General features: G+C 33.6%; 1 protein-coding gene across 6 annotated transcripts in view; it reads left to right on the top strand.

The window, feature by feature from the left end:
• Nucleotides 1-14,016, top strand: part of Gulp1 (GULP PTB domain containing engulfment adaptor 1) — a 271,076-nt gene that overhangs the window by 217,180 nt on the left and 39,880 nt on the right. For all 6 annotated transcript variants that reach the window (XM_076866249.2, XM_076866246.2, XM_076866250.2 and 3 more), the window contains exons 5-6: nucleotides 212-283; nucleotides 6,047-6,145. In XM_076866249.2, coding sequence (XP_076722364.1) covers nucleotides 212-283; nucleotides 6,047-6,145 — 171 coding nt within the window. The remainder of the gene's footprint in view (nucleotides 1-211; nucleotides 284-6,046; nucleotides 6,146-14,016) is intronic.

Here is a 14,016-nt window from a genome sequence, read left to right as displayed (position 1 = left end):
TCTGAATAATAGGAATTACAAATGCTCAAGTAATATATTTATGTTTCCATATGTTTTGAAAATAGTAGAAATTAATTGATGGTTCTTCTACTTAATTAGGACTGAAGTTTGCATTCTATGAAACCATTCAGTTGTGCAGTGCTGTAGTTCACAGTGTTCTGGTGATAAATGATATGGAATAGCATGTGTTCTCACAAATTACCATTTTCAGTTTCTTGGCAGCACAGAAGTGGAGCAGCCGAAAGGAACAGAAGTTGTGAGAGATGCTGTAAGGAAACTAAAGGTAAGGAAATTCCTTTAATTAATGCCTAGTGTGTAAGGAACCTGTCATGTTATCACAGATTGATGGAAATAAAAACAGAAAATGTTTTGTGGCAGGGATAACTTCTCCCTGGTAAAAATTAGCTATTGAATAAATACCATCAGACCAAGGAGACATTTTTAAATAATAAATATGTACACACAATTATTGTTCTTTATACAGCATATTGTATTTTTACAGTGTTAATTTCTCATAATCCCTAAAATCTTTAGTGGTAGTATTTCATAAGGGTCAACATATAGTAGCATGACTTCACTTTGCTTGGACAATGCCCTCACTCAAAAGCTGGTAATAATATAGCAATCCAAGGCTGATTCATAGTGGGGTAGGGAGAGGTGGCGTGGGAGGAATAGAGAATAGGGCAAAGGGGAAGGGAAGGAGGTATGGAGTTCTTAATGATGGTGGAATGTGATGGACATTATTATCCAAAGTACATGTATAAAGACACAAATTGGTGTGAATATACTCTGTATACAGATATGAAAAATTGAGCTCTATATATGTAATAAGAATTGTAATGCATTCTATTGTCGAATATAAACAAAAAATTAATAAAAAAATTCTAGAAAGAAAAATATATATATTGCAGTCCATATCCACCAGTCAGCAATATGCACTTAGAGGTGATTGCAAAGCAGAATTTTGTAGTGACCCTGTATATTATGCAAATATAAGAGATTAGGCCATGCCCATGAGCAGCCATAGAGGAACTGGTAAGAATCAGAGGGTAGAGGAGGACATTGAATAGAGGCCCCATAGACTCAACATCAACAAGATTCCTGAGAAAATCTAAGCAAAACTGTACATTCATAATCAACAAGTTTCCCGAGAAAATCAGAAGTAATTCCACATATTCATAATTGATATTTCCTTAGAACAATATTATGTAAGATGTCACACTACATGTTTATCTAATTGCTTCTCATCTGGATACTGTTCTCACTGAGATTTTAAAATCAGAAAAACTATTTCAACAGACTTCTCATCTTTATCTTGTTAAAAATACCTATGTGTTACTTCTTTCTTCACATGCTTGAATGAATAGGATTTACAATAAGATAAAATTTATGTAGTGTAGTTTTAAAATGTATACCTAATTGATAGTAGCTTTTGTCTCTCGAGTGTCTTCAAGAACAATTGTATGCTTAATAAGTAATCTTTACTTTGTTGATTTCAAAAAGCTTGTATCTCAGGAAAGTGTACCAAAGGGTAAAGATACATACATTAATGATAATGAATAAAACAATAAATTTGAACTATTTTATTGTAAGTTTTAATTTATCTATATTTGAGGTCAGAGCTACAATTCAAATTATACCAAAGATATTTGCACTTATTTTTTAAAAGTTGATCCTGTTGACTTTTAAATTTTGTTGACATGTAAATGCCAGCAGGTGGTGCTATGACTCTACCAAAAAATTTTGCTTAACTGCCTTGTATAAACAGCCCCATTTTAATTTCTTGCTTATTTTTCTCAAACATATATACTCTGACTGATTTTTGAAATCTGTTGTAGTTTAGGATTTGACTGCATTTGACACATAAGGTATCGTTTTATTTATATTTACTTATTTTTCAAAAGTTTGCAATGTTAAATATATTGCCTTCTAACATTAAATAAGAATTCTAAATTTAATTCAAGCTGATAAAAACTAAGGATTTCAATAATCTATTTTTCATGTTTCTTTGTTTCATAACATCTGCTTAGTTTTTGAAAAATTTTAAGCAATTTTTTATATAGAATTTTATGTCAATGGAGATTTAGACTTTATAAGTTGTTCTTAAACGTAATAATTTTTGTTTTTAATTAATTTTTAATTTTAATTAATAATTTTGGAGTTTTTACTTTTGGAAGCTGCATTTATGAATACAACATACTTTCTATTTCTTAATCATGTAATTTCTATTTCTTAATTGTTTTTTAGCCTGAGATTTCAAAATGTTCCAAATATTTTGAAATGTAATAATTTAAAACCCTTTCAGTTTCTATGTGTTTACTTATATAATTGTTGTTGTTATTATACTGAATTACATTTTCAATAGTGATTTATCTAGTTGTTTTGTTAACACAACTAGCATAAATATCAGAGGTCTCATATTTCATAAACAATTTATAATGTTTAATTATGAATAAGTACTGAAATACAGATTCAAAACTTGTCAGTTTTCTAGGAGATAACCATGGGGTGGCATTCCTGAGCCCCATTTTTAGAGGAAAAATCCTCACTTTGGTGGAGCTGCACTGATATTATATGAAGTTACTTCAAGGTTTATGGCCTTTGGGATTCACTGTGGAGTCCTGTTAATCTCAGCCCAGCAGTTTTTCCATTCAGCCTCACTCTTTCTGTGCAGCATAACTGTTTTATCTTTGCAACTAGTATTTAACTAATAAAAGGTTTAGAGATTCATCATATTATATACAAACATAGCTCATTTCCCCACTCAATTATTATGAATACTTTAATAATTTAAATATAACAAACAACAGAAGTGAATGGTAACTCAGAATAATAGATTCAAAGTATAAACTGATTTTTCTTGCCACAAAGTGCATGTTTCATTAGTAATATGGTTAAGATTTCACTTTTTAAAAAGTCCTTTGAGAAATAGAAATTCTGTAAGGGTGACATTGAAGTTCAGTGCTCCCTTTAAATTTTCTTTAGCAGTTCTACTTAGTAATATATATTTAACTAAGTACTTCATACATTTCAAGCAAAACTTCATCATTTCTCATCGTTTTTTGATGAAAAAGGTTTTGTTGTGTTTTTGTTGTGTCCAGATACTATTCAATATGTGTAAGCCTCATCCCCTTTGACTGTTTATATTAGATTATCATATTAAGTTTTAGTGGTAGATCCTTCTATCTAGCTAGCTCTACCAAGAACCAAACCCACTGAAGAAATAATGAAAAGAAATGGCAAAATCACTCTTCAAGAATCAACATTAAAACAGTAAATGGGGGGAAGAATTTAATGTAAGATGGATTTATCAGCATGTCTTTCAATGTCTTCTGACACTTCAAACTTAGAAATACTTGGGAGCACAATTAAGAAGTCTACAAGTAGGAAAAAAGGAGGAGAGTCAGAGGGGAATATGCACAGTGTAGAACACAGAAAGCTTAAGTTTTAGGAAACAGGAAGGAGAATATTAGACTGTTTAGAATATAAGTTGAAAAACCCTTAAGCCTAAGGGCTTTGCAACATATTTTCATCAGTCAAGCCCAATAACCAGTATAAACCTTGATATACATGAAAACAGAGCTGTGAATTTTATTTTTTAAATGCAGAAAACGTGCACTAACAAGAAGGGTAGTTGGGTGCCCATCTGGAAAGGTAGGTTCTAGGCTTAGTTGCTACAAACCCATTTTATGACCAAGTTACATAATTTCTCAGGGACTTTTCTCATTTTTTAAATGGTAAGATTGGGTTGGATGATCTCTGAAGCTGCTGTGACTACCATTACTTATCTTGATGTGAAGCAGAGAGAAAGATTCAGGAACTTGGATGCATATGTTTTCTGTTTTATGCTCTCTCCTTCCCTTTACTCTCTGCCTTTCTTCCTTCTCACCCCTCGTGTGTGTGTGTGTGTGTGTGTGTGTGTGTGTGTGTGTGTGTGTCTATCTGTCTACCATCAGGCCCTGCTTGCCTACTTCCTTCCTTTCTTCCATTCTTCTTTTTCTGCCTTACTGACAGCTAAGTTTAATATTGCTGTTCGTTTTGTGGTGGACGTTTTACAAAATAAGAAGTTGCACAATTCTCATCAGAGGTCAGAGGGATGGTTGTGTCCAGATGTGAAAGAGGCCTGAGGAGCCACTGTTACTGTGTTTGGAGAAAACAGGAGGGAGGAAGCAAGTAGAATAAATGGTTCCACAGCCAGCAGTTGGGACTTGCTTTGCTTAGACAGATGCCTCCACATAGACACAGAGCAGCTGATTTGTTTTGTAAGTTTTTATATGTGAAAACTCCTGAATTGTTTGATGATGCCAATTTACGTAGGAAATGGTGAAGGGAAAAGAAAATTAATGCACATTCTTTAGGAGATAACTGGAAGAAATTTTGATCTTCATTAAAGAGAAACACGTTTCTTAAAGACAAAAAAGAAAATTATCTGGCACAAGTTAGTTGATTCATGTGTAGAATGTGAGCCTGCCAGATGCAGAAAAAGAAAAAAGAAAGAGCAGGCTACATCCAAAGAACAGGAAAGTCAGTAAGCTGAACAGTTATCCCACCTAACAAGGAAAAAAACAAAAGGTACCCCCTGGGATACGAAGGCAGACACTTCAAGGCATACATATATGCATTAATTATGTTACTCTCCATGGCAGTGCAAAGCTGTGCACAGAGAAAAAGGCTTTTAACCACTCCCTGCTCCAGGACTGAAACATACCATGTGTATTCACATCTGCCCTAAATTAGGGTGAAATGCGCAATGCAAATAAATATGACACAAAGAGGACTGGAGCTCTGCCTGGCCTTACAGATGATCTATTTTGAGTCTATTAGGAAGAGTATCCAGATGCTGAAAAAATGTTAAACTAGAAAATAACTTTTGGAAGCCCTAGAAGAGGGGTGAGAGAACCTATTTTTAAAAATCTCTTCCTTTTCTTAGAAAGAAAGGTGAAGAGACCAAGGTGAGAAGGAAAGGAATGAGACAGTGAGGTTGCCAGATGAATCAGAACGCCCAATAAATTTTGAATTTCAGATAAACAATGAATAACTTTTTAAAAATGCCAGTGTGTTCTAAATTATTGCCTAAAAATATTTATAGTTAATAGCATACTTGTTATTTGTGTTTATAAATATGTGTATGAGTGTGTGTATGCATTCCAAAGTTCTAAAATATATGCACTAGTTAATATTCACATTTAACTGAGTTCCTGTAATTTTTCCACCAATAAATCTGGTAAAGCTGAAAGAAATTAGATCTTAGAAACTGCATCTACTAAGTAAATGAGTATTCTGATATTTCTTTTTGATTTTATAGTAGAATCTAACATACATTTATATACACTTAACTAATTCAGTACAAATAAATAATACATACTATTCTGAAAGCACTTAAAAATATTTCTTGGACTGAGGATGTAGCTTAGTGGTAGAGCACTTGCCTTATACATATAAGGCCCTGGGTTCAATACCTGGTACAAAAAAAAAAATTGTGAAAATTGTTTTCTAGCTGTTCACTATGCTTATAATTCTAACCTGAATCTAGATCTACATATCAGTGTTTTAGCTGGTACTTACCTCAGTTCTTAGCTTTGACTGTGATATAGCAGTGTGTCTCTTTTTGTTCAACAGTTTGGTATTGGGTAGGGTAGTGCACCAAACTGGGTAACTATCTAGCAATAACAAAGATGGCATATCCAACAGTTGGTGAACTGCAAGTTCTCTCAAGCTATTAAAAGCAAAGGATCCACAGGAAAGCAAAATTATCTCTGTTTATCAATGAAGTTTTCTCGATTGTTTGGTATGAATTCAATTTTCCAAATATCACGAAAGAAGTACATTAAAAAATCATGTTTTCATAAAGTTACTGAAAACTAATCTGAATTATAATGGTAAAGTGCTGAGATTACTAAATACTTTGAGATTATTTTTACAAAATGCTTTATAATGGGCAATAGTTCATTTAATGAAAATTTGACATTGAATAAAACTTTGTATATTTGTGTTCATTCTCCACAAAAACAGAATTAAATTTTTTATGAATAATTTTTATTTGTAGTTTGCGAGACACATCAAGAAATCTGAAGGCCAGAAAATCCCTAAAGTTGAGTTGCAAATATCAATTTATGGAGTAAAAATTCTAGAACCCAAAACAAAGGTAAGGCTTATTTTTGCACATCAGAGCATTCTAAAGTTTAATTAATTGTAATTTATATCTGTTTTAATGAATATTTGAAATTCATTACTGGTGAATCGATTATTTCTCAGTGGTGATTTAAAACTCTACAGGAGCTTTAGAGGGGGGAAAAACTTTTGGAGTTTCTTTCTGAGTAGTCTGTTCTTCAGCCTGTGTTTGAGATGCAATAACTTATACTGAACACATTCAATAGCACTTGCACTTATTTTTAGAAATTCTTCTTCGGGTGATATGAAAAAAGATGCACCCAATGTGCTTCACTGGATATGGAAGAAGTCAAAAGATCTGTGTGCTTTTTAGAATGTCCTATTTTGATTTTTATTATTTATAGACATAATCAGTGTATATTAGTTTTCTAGGGAAGCCATAACAATAACCCATAGACTGGGTGGCTAAACAACAGAAACTTACATCCTCATAGCTGGGGAAACTACAGCTCCAAGATCCAGAGCTCACAGGGTAAGCTCTGAGTCCCTCTTAGATTGTGGATGGAGGCCCTCTTGTTACCACCTCTTCATACAATTGTCCTTCTGTGAACATCCTCCTCTAGTCACTTCTCACGTTCAATTTTCTCTTCTTATAATGATACCAGTTGGATTGGATTAGGGAACATACTAATAGCCTCAATTTAAGTTAATAACCTTCTAAAAGGTTTTATATCCTGTTAAAAGGAAAACAATTTAAATTTAACAGAGATTATTTGCGCAAACATTAGATTCATGAACCAGGTAGACTCAGAATCAGAACAAGATCAGAGAACTCACCCACCAGCCAGAGGTGGGAGTGCTTATAGGACAACCATGGGCAAAGTAGAGAAATCACCACATTGGCTGCAATGGTGTGATGAGTTGGCTGCCTTGATTGCTGAAATGCTTTTTGTTATACTTCACGATGGCCTTTCCTCTGTTGAAATTTCAAACCACAGTGTGTCCTTAATGTCACTGAAATTGGAGTATTGGACTATTAAATTAAACAATGCTTGTTTAATTTAATAGTCCAATACTCCAATTTCAGTGACATTAAGACACACTGTGGTTTGAAATTTCAATCAGAGGAAAGGCCATGTGAAGACCCAGCAAGAAGGCAGACATCTGAAAGCCAAGAAGAGAGGCCTCAAAAACAACAAATCTACTGACAACCTGGTCTTGGATTTCTAACCTTCAGAAGTGTGAAAAAATTAATTTCTGCTATTTATGGCACCTGGACCATGAGATTTGGTGATGGCAGCCTTATTAAGCTAATATAGTAGCTTAGTCCCAGTGCCTCTGAATTATTTAATAATTTTGTAAGACCATGATTGGAAAAGTTGATTAAAATTCAACTCTAATCATTTTACAAATTCAAATTGTCAGTTTTTCTCTATCACTGTAGAGTGCTTATTGAAAAATTAATTCAGTTATAAAGGCAAAAGAAACCCAGCCCATGAACAGACTGTGAAATTTTTTTTCATGGGTCTGAAACTTTTAGACCACAGCCCAGCAGATGCCATTGATACCTTCACCTATGTGAATACTAGCTTCCAAGAACTCAAAGTCTAAGATCCAGTAGCACCATCATCCAGACCCACTGAATATGTAATCCACAATTTATGGAAAAACCTGGTGATTCCTGTGTGCATTAAGGTTTGAGGAGATCTGGTATAGTGCATGTGGTTTGGTGACTATGTGCAGTAGGCCTCATTTTCAAATTGTAGTCCATGGAATACCTGCATGAAAATTGCCTTGAAGCAGTTGCAAAAATTAATTGTAAGGTCCCATGTGAGCCTATGGAACCATAATCTCTAAATGTGAAAAATTTGCATTTGTAATGTTTAAGAACAACGGGACTATAACTTGGATATACCCACAGTTACTCTTATTCAAGTCCATCTTAAAGAGCAATGGCATTCCTTCAAACTTTTCAAGACATGGATTTAAGACGTCTCACAAATAGACCATCTAATCTAGGATCCTTCTATTATCCATCCTCAATATTAAATAGCAACAAAGATATAGAGATTTTACTTAAGTTATAGCTATGCCAAAATAACTGCTGTGGAAATCGTGAAAAAAGGAATTGGTAAAAGGATAATGGAAGGATGATTGAAGCACATAATGAAATATGTGTAGTCATCTCTGAAATAAGACAAGTGACAGTGATGCTTTATATTTTGAATATGTGAATGAGCTGAGAATATTCTTTGGGCAAATAATGGTTACAAAAAAGTCAATATAATGAGGAAACAATTAGTTACAGAGGGTAGTGCAGCCAGAAGTATAGTAACCTAGGTGTAGTTTTACATGTAATCAAAAAGAAAAATGATCCTCTTCTTGCATTTCCTTTTTTAAATTAAATGGGTATATCCTGGCACATGTCCATCCAGAGTAGGTCATTTGGAGCCCATGTGTGTGTTGAAAGTTTTCTTCTGAACCATACAAATTGTGTAGCAGTTTCAGAGTATGTGTATATTTGTGTGTGTATGTTAATTACTTTTTAATTAAATTTTTTGTCCTTGTTTGGAACTTATCAAAGCACATCTTGAAATATAAAATATGTAGGGTCAATAATGTACACTCTATGTGCCATTTTCACATGTTCTTTTGTTTTTGATTCAGAAATAACATGGTGTATTGTAGGCTACAAAATTTTCCCAAATGCATACACGCAGTCTATGTACTATAATCTACTAAATGGTTCTCTTATTATTAAAAATTCAGGAAATTCAAAATATTCAATTTATATAAAATATAGGTATTTAGAAAATACAAATATGGATTTATTTAGTTTTTATAATTGGCACTTTAATAACGGTGTGTCCTCAGACAAGTACAAAATATAAAAAAATTAAAAACTATAAGATGACTGCCACTAATACTACATGTGTGGGAGTCTGTCTATATATAAAAATAGATATTGTGAATGCAATGTGGCACATTGCTACCCTCAGGTAAGTGAAGAGCATATGGGTATGCATTGCAACTTTTTCTTTTTTAACTAAACCTATTATTTCCTGTATGACTTCATATGACCTTTTTATAAAATAGTATTTTATTCAAGTGAAAGGTGTGTGAAAAGTTAAGACCTTCAAACAAGATGCAGTGGCATTTGATGAATCCCAGCTACTCTGGAAGCTGAGGCAGGAGGATCACAAGTTTGAGGCTGGTCTGAGCAACTCAGCAAGACTCAGTGTCAAAATAAAAATTACTGGTTTTAATCTCCAGTATCATCAGCCCATTCTGCTAGCATATTGATTTGCTTTTTATTTCTTGGCTTCCTGACCATTTGAGAAAACCTATTGTTGTAAAGATCATTAACCAGTAATTTAGGGTTTGCCAAGCTATTTGTTTAGCTCCTCTCTTAATCTTTGTGTTTTACCTGGAATGAAGAAAAAAAAATTTCCTAAACTTGTAAATGTAAAACTAGAAATTACATTTTAAAAAAACTTCATATGGGTGATATTGTAGAGCAAAGAAAAAAATAATGCAAATAGTCTTAAAATTCACATGGATTTAAAAATTTTTTTACTGGTGATAAAGAAACAAAGGCAAAAAATGATAAGAAAGTGGGTGATTCCCATCTACCATTTTTGTTGTTGAAAAATCATATTTCCAAATTTCTGCCAATAAGGGTAGCCTATCAACCATCATTCTGTTCTCTTTAAGTTTTTACTCTCAAATCTCCATGCCTCCCTCATCTAAATTCCATTTATAAAATATCAGTTACATGGGGTTCAACTCAACAGCATTAATCAGTTGATATTTTTATGATGTTATTAGGTCACTGGAGTTGTACATAACAGTGGGGTTCATTTTGACATAAAATAAATATGTATAACATAGATCCTTGATCCCAATCCCCAGAATTTTCCTATCCCTTCTTTCCTTCCCTCTGATCCCTTTCCTATATTGTACTGGTTTTCCTTCTATTTATTTATTTTTTTAATTTGTGCATTATAGGACATAAAAGTGGAATTCATTATGCGGTATTCCTATATGCACATGTTTGTGAATTTCATTCCACAATTGCTTGCCTTACATAGCCCTCTTTCCTTCCCTTTAATCTCCTTCCTTTATTCTACTCTTCTCCTTTTTGTCATGATATCTTCTGCTTCTTGTTCTTCCCCCTTATTTCTTTCTAATTTCTGCAAGAAAGGAGACATTCAGCCCCCAACATCTGAGTCTGGCTTATTTCACTTAGCATGATATTCTTAATTTCCATCCCTCTACCAGCAAGTGACATAATTTCATTCTTCTTTATGACTGAGTGAAACTTCATTGTGTTAAGAATACCCTCATAATCAGTGAAAGTCAAATCAAAACTACACTGAGATTTCATCTCACTCCAGTTAGAGTGGAAATCCTTAAGAATACGTATAGCAGTAATTGCTGCAGAGGATGTGAAGTAAAGGTTCACTTAACATTGCTCATAAGCCTGCAAATTAGTTTAAACAATTTGGAAAGCAGTGTGGAGATTCCTCAAAAGGCCAAGAACAGAACTGCCAATGCCCCAGCTATCTCCCTCCTTGGTACTTGTCCAAAAGTGAAGCCTAACAGAGACCCCCACCCAGAAGACCCTGGCCATAATTAAGCTTCTCCTATCATCAGATTTTTACAAAGAGTATCGGCAGAATGTCTGCAAAGGGAATTGTGGTTTGAAGCTTCCTCTTTCTTATAAATGCCAGGTTTGCACACAAAAGGTATGATAGATTTAGAATCTACAGTCAAGGTTGTTGTGCAAAAGATATTCTCTCTGTTATGTTGGTAAAGATTTATACAATCTCTGTCTGGTTCAAAAAGTACTTTCTGGGAATTCAAAGAAAAAAATTATTTTTATTTAAACTTTCAAGCCCCACCTCCCACTGAATATAAAGTCCAGAGAATTTTAGGCGATAATCCCTCTGGACCAACTGCAGTCGATAAACCTGCTTCCTGAAAATTCCTTGGGTGTCCAGCTTCTTCTGTCCTACTTCAAAAGAATTAAAATCAGTATACTATACTAATATAGGCATACCAATATTTACAGAGGTGCAATTCACAATAGCCAAGTTATGGAACCAGCTTAGGTGCCCATCAACAGATGAATAGATAAAACCAAGACTTATAATCATTCTATATGACCTTACTGAAGTCAATAATGCCAATTTTATTTCCTATTCAAAATTCCTCATTTCTTATACTTACTAGCTATTTTTTAAAGAGCTTCAATTGTATTTTTCTCCCAAAGAGTGAGTTTTCTAAGCTTTTAATGGGAAAGAAGCATCTGAAGTTTTATTCCCAAAAAATATGAAGAATAATCTCAGAGTTTTAAGATCTTTGAGATGATATGTATGTTCAATTATACTACCTATGAATATATAACAAGTGACTTTTACTCAGATATTGCATATGAGTATATTGTATCTTACTCTTTACTCATACATGTAAAGTCTTTCTTTCTTTTTCTTTTTTTTTTTTTTAATTCCATTAAGAAATGAAGGTAAGCCGTGTAGTGGTGCACATCTGTAATTCCAGCAACTTGGGAGGTTAAGGCAGGAGGATCTCAAGTTCAAAGCCAACCTCAGCAATGTATAGAGCTTCTGAACATCTTAGCAAGACCCTGTTCCAAAGTAAAAAATGAAATGGACTGTGGATGTGACTCAGTGGTTAAGTGCCCTGGGTTCAATCGCCCGTACAGAAAAAGGGATTTACAAACTCTGCAGACACTTTGTGCCCCAGGGCACACTAAAGAATGTGGAGTGACTTCTGCAGTCTGCTTGGGCATTTTAAATCTGCAGAAAAAGGACAGGTGTGTAAGTGGAGAGCGGAAGAGGGTGAAACAAGCCTGCTCCAGGGAACTTCAGTATGGCCTGTTCACACACATGTACTTAGGAACCACCAGGGAGACATGAACGGACCAGAAAAACACCCTGTCATTCATTTCATTTTAGGTATATGTTTTATATTTTTAAGAAAAAATTTCATATATGAAACTTCTAAAATAAATTTGTTTATAGTTATATGTGTGAAGCAGGATTTTAAAACATTATAGAAAATAAAATATTTTTCTTTCCCAATTGAGAGGGCAAAATGGAACCAAAAGCAATCTAACACCTGAATCCTATATCCTTTTTATCAGTACCTTGTCTTTCTCCCTTTCTCTTTTCTTACTCATTTTCCTGATGAAGGTTATGTCATGTGGGAAGCATGTGGTGTAGATGACTGGGGCTAAGGTGTTTATTCATTTTTTTGTGTGTCAACTCCATTAAACTAGTATTAAAGGATATGTGTGTCTGCACTGTAGCTTGTTGTTTTCCTGTTGTTTTTTTTTTTAATCCCATTTTACCAAAAGTAATGCTACATTAAATATCCATAAAGATCTATCACAATAATAGCAAAACAACAAACAAAAACCTCAAATACCTTAAAAATAAGGAATTTACAAGTTTCAGCTCCCTAATCTTCTTTTGTTGGAAGATACCTTTGCTAACACAAATATTAGGATGATTTCACACTGTTTATAACTAAGGCTTTCTGTTCATACTGGTTGGTAGATAAATAAAGCTCTTCCTAGACTTGACCACCTGTTATGTGAATGGTGTTTTGCATTTTCCTTGTGATTTCTCTTTAGAATAATTTTTCTATATGGCATGACAGTGATGTTGCCTCTTCATGTACCATTAACATTATTATGTAGTTATTAAAGTGATGTAGACCTAGTGATCATTGTCAATCTAAGCACAGACTACAAGAAAAAGCCTATGTAAATAATATATATATATATATCAATTGAAAAAGAATTAAATTCACCACATTATATCTTTTGCATTGCTGTTATATTAACATTTTTTTTTTTTTGAACCAGGGATTGAATTCAGGAGCACTCCACCACTGAGCCACAGCCACATCCCCAGCCATATTTTGTATTTTATTTAGAGATAGGGTCTCAATGAGTTGCTTAGCACCTCACTTTTGCTGAGGGTGGCTTTGAACTCTCGATCCTCCTGCCTCAGTCTCCCGAGCTGCTGGGATTACAGGTGTACCCAGCTATATTAACAAATCTTTTGATTTTTCTGTCTGAAAAAGCCTATATAAGTTGAACCTTCTCTTCAAAGCTGTTCCTCTCTATTGTTGACATAGACATATGAGCTATCTAGTAATACTTTACAAGCATAACTGTTCTTCCTCTTTTAATTTTCAGGCTTGCCAAGAAATTCATTGGTGGTTTACTATTTGGTTTACATCTAAGGAAAAATGCAATGTTGTTGGCAAATTCTCTTAACATTTCTTTATCTTGCTCATTTTGTATGCTAATCTTTAGTCTGATGAACAGTAATGCAAATCAGAATGATAGATCAAATCTTAACAAGCTGACATATCAAACTCTGAGCTTGAGAGGATAAGAATTTTTATTACCTTAGTGATATTTATTTTGATCAAAATCTCTGAGATTCTGATTGATCTGGGTGAAGATGAGGAAAGTGTTTGCAATGGGCAACCCAGGTATTTGTGCTAAGGTAGACTGAACCACCTTTAGATAAACATTACTAAAATCAGGTTTTCTAATGGGACATTCACTTGTCTTTCTTGGCTGATACTATAGTTGCTTCCATCTGTAATCATGTACAATACCCACTAAATAATATAGGTAGCCTGACTTTTTGATTCCTATTCCTAGTACTGTAACACATTCTAGGAGGAAAAAGATACTAATAGCCACAGTAGATTTTTTTTACTTATTTACATCATTCATAATTAAATAAATAGATAAGTTTTTTTCTTCATCTTCAACATGTTTCAGAAAACTGTGATAGATAAATGAATAAATAATATTGATCTATTAGAATGTAAGTATATAAGTAGTATCGAATACTCAAT

This window comes from Callospermophilus lateralis, chromosome 9 (genome assembly GCF_048772815.1).
Source record: "Callospermophilus lateralis isolate mCalLat2 chromosome 9, mCalLat2.hap1, whole genome shotgun sequence".
Lineage (NCBI taxonomy): Eukaryota > Metazoa > Chordata > Mammalia > Rodentia > Sciuridae > Callospermophilus > Callospermophilus lateralis.
Note: the sequence above shows the minus strand (reverse complement) of the source record. Positions and strands in the feature narration are given on the sequence as shown.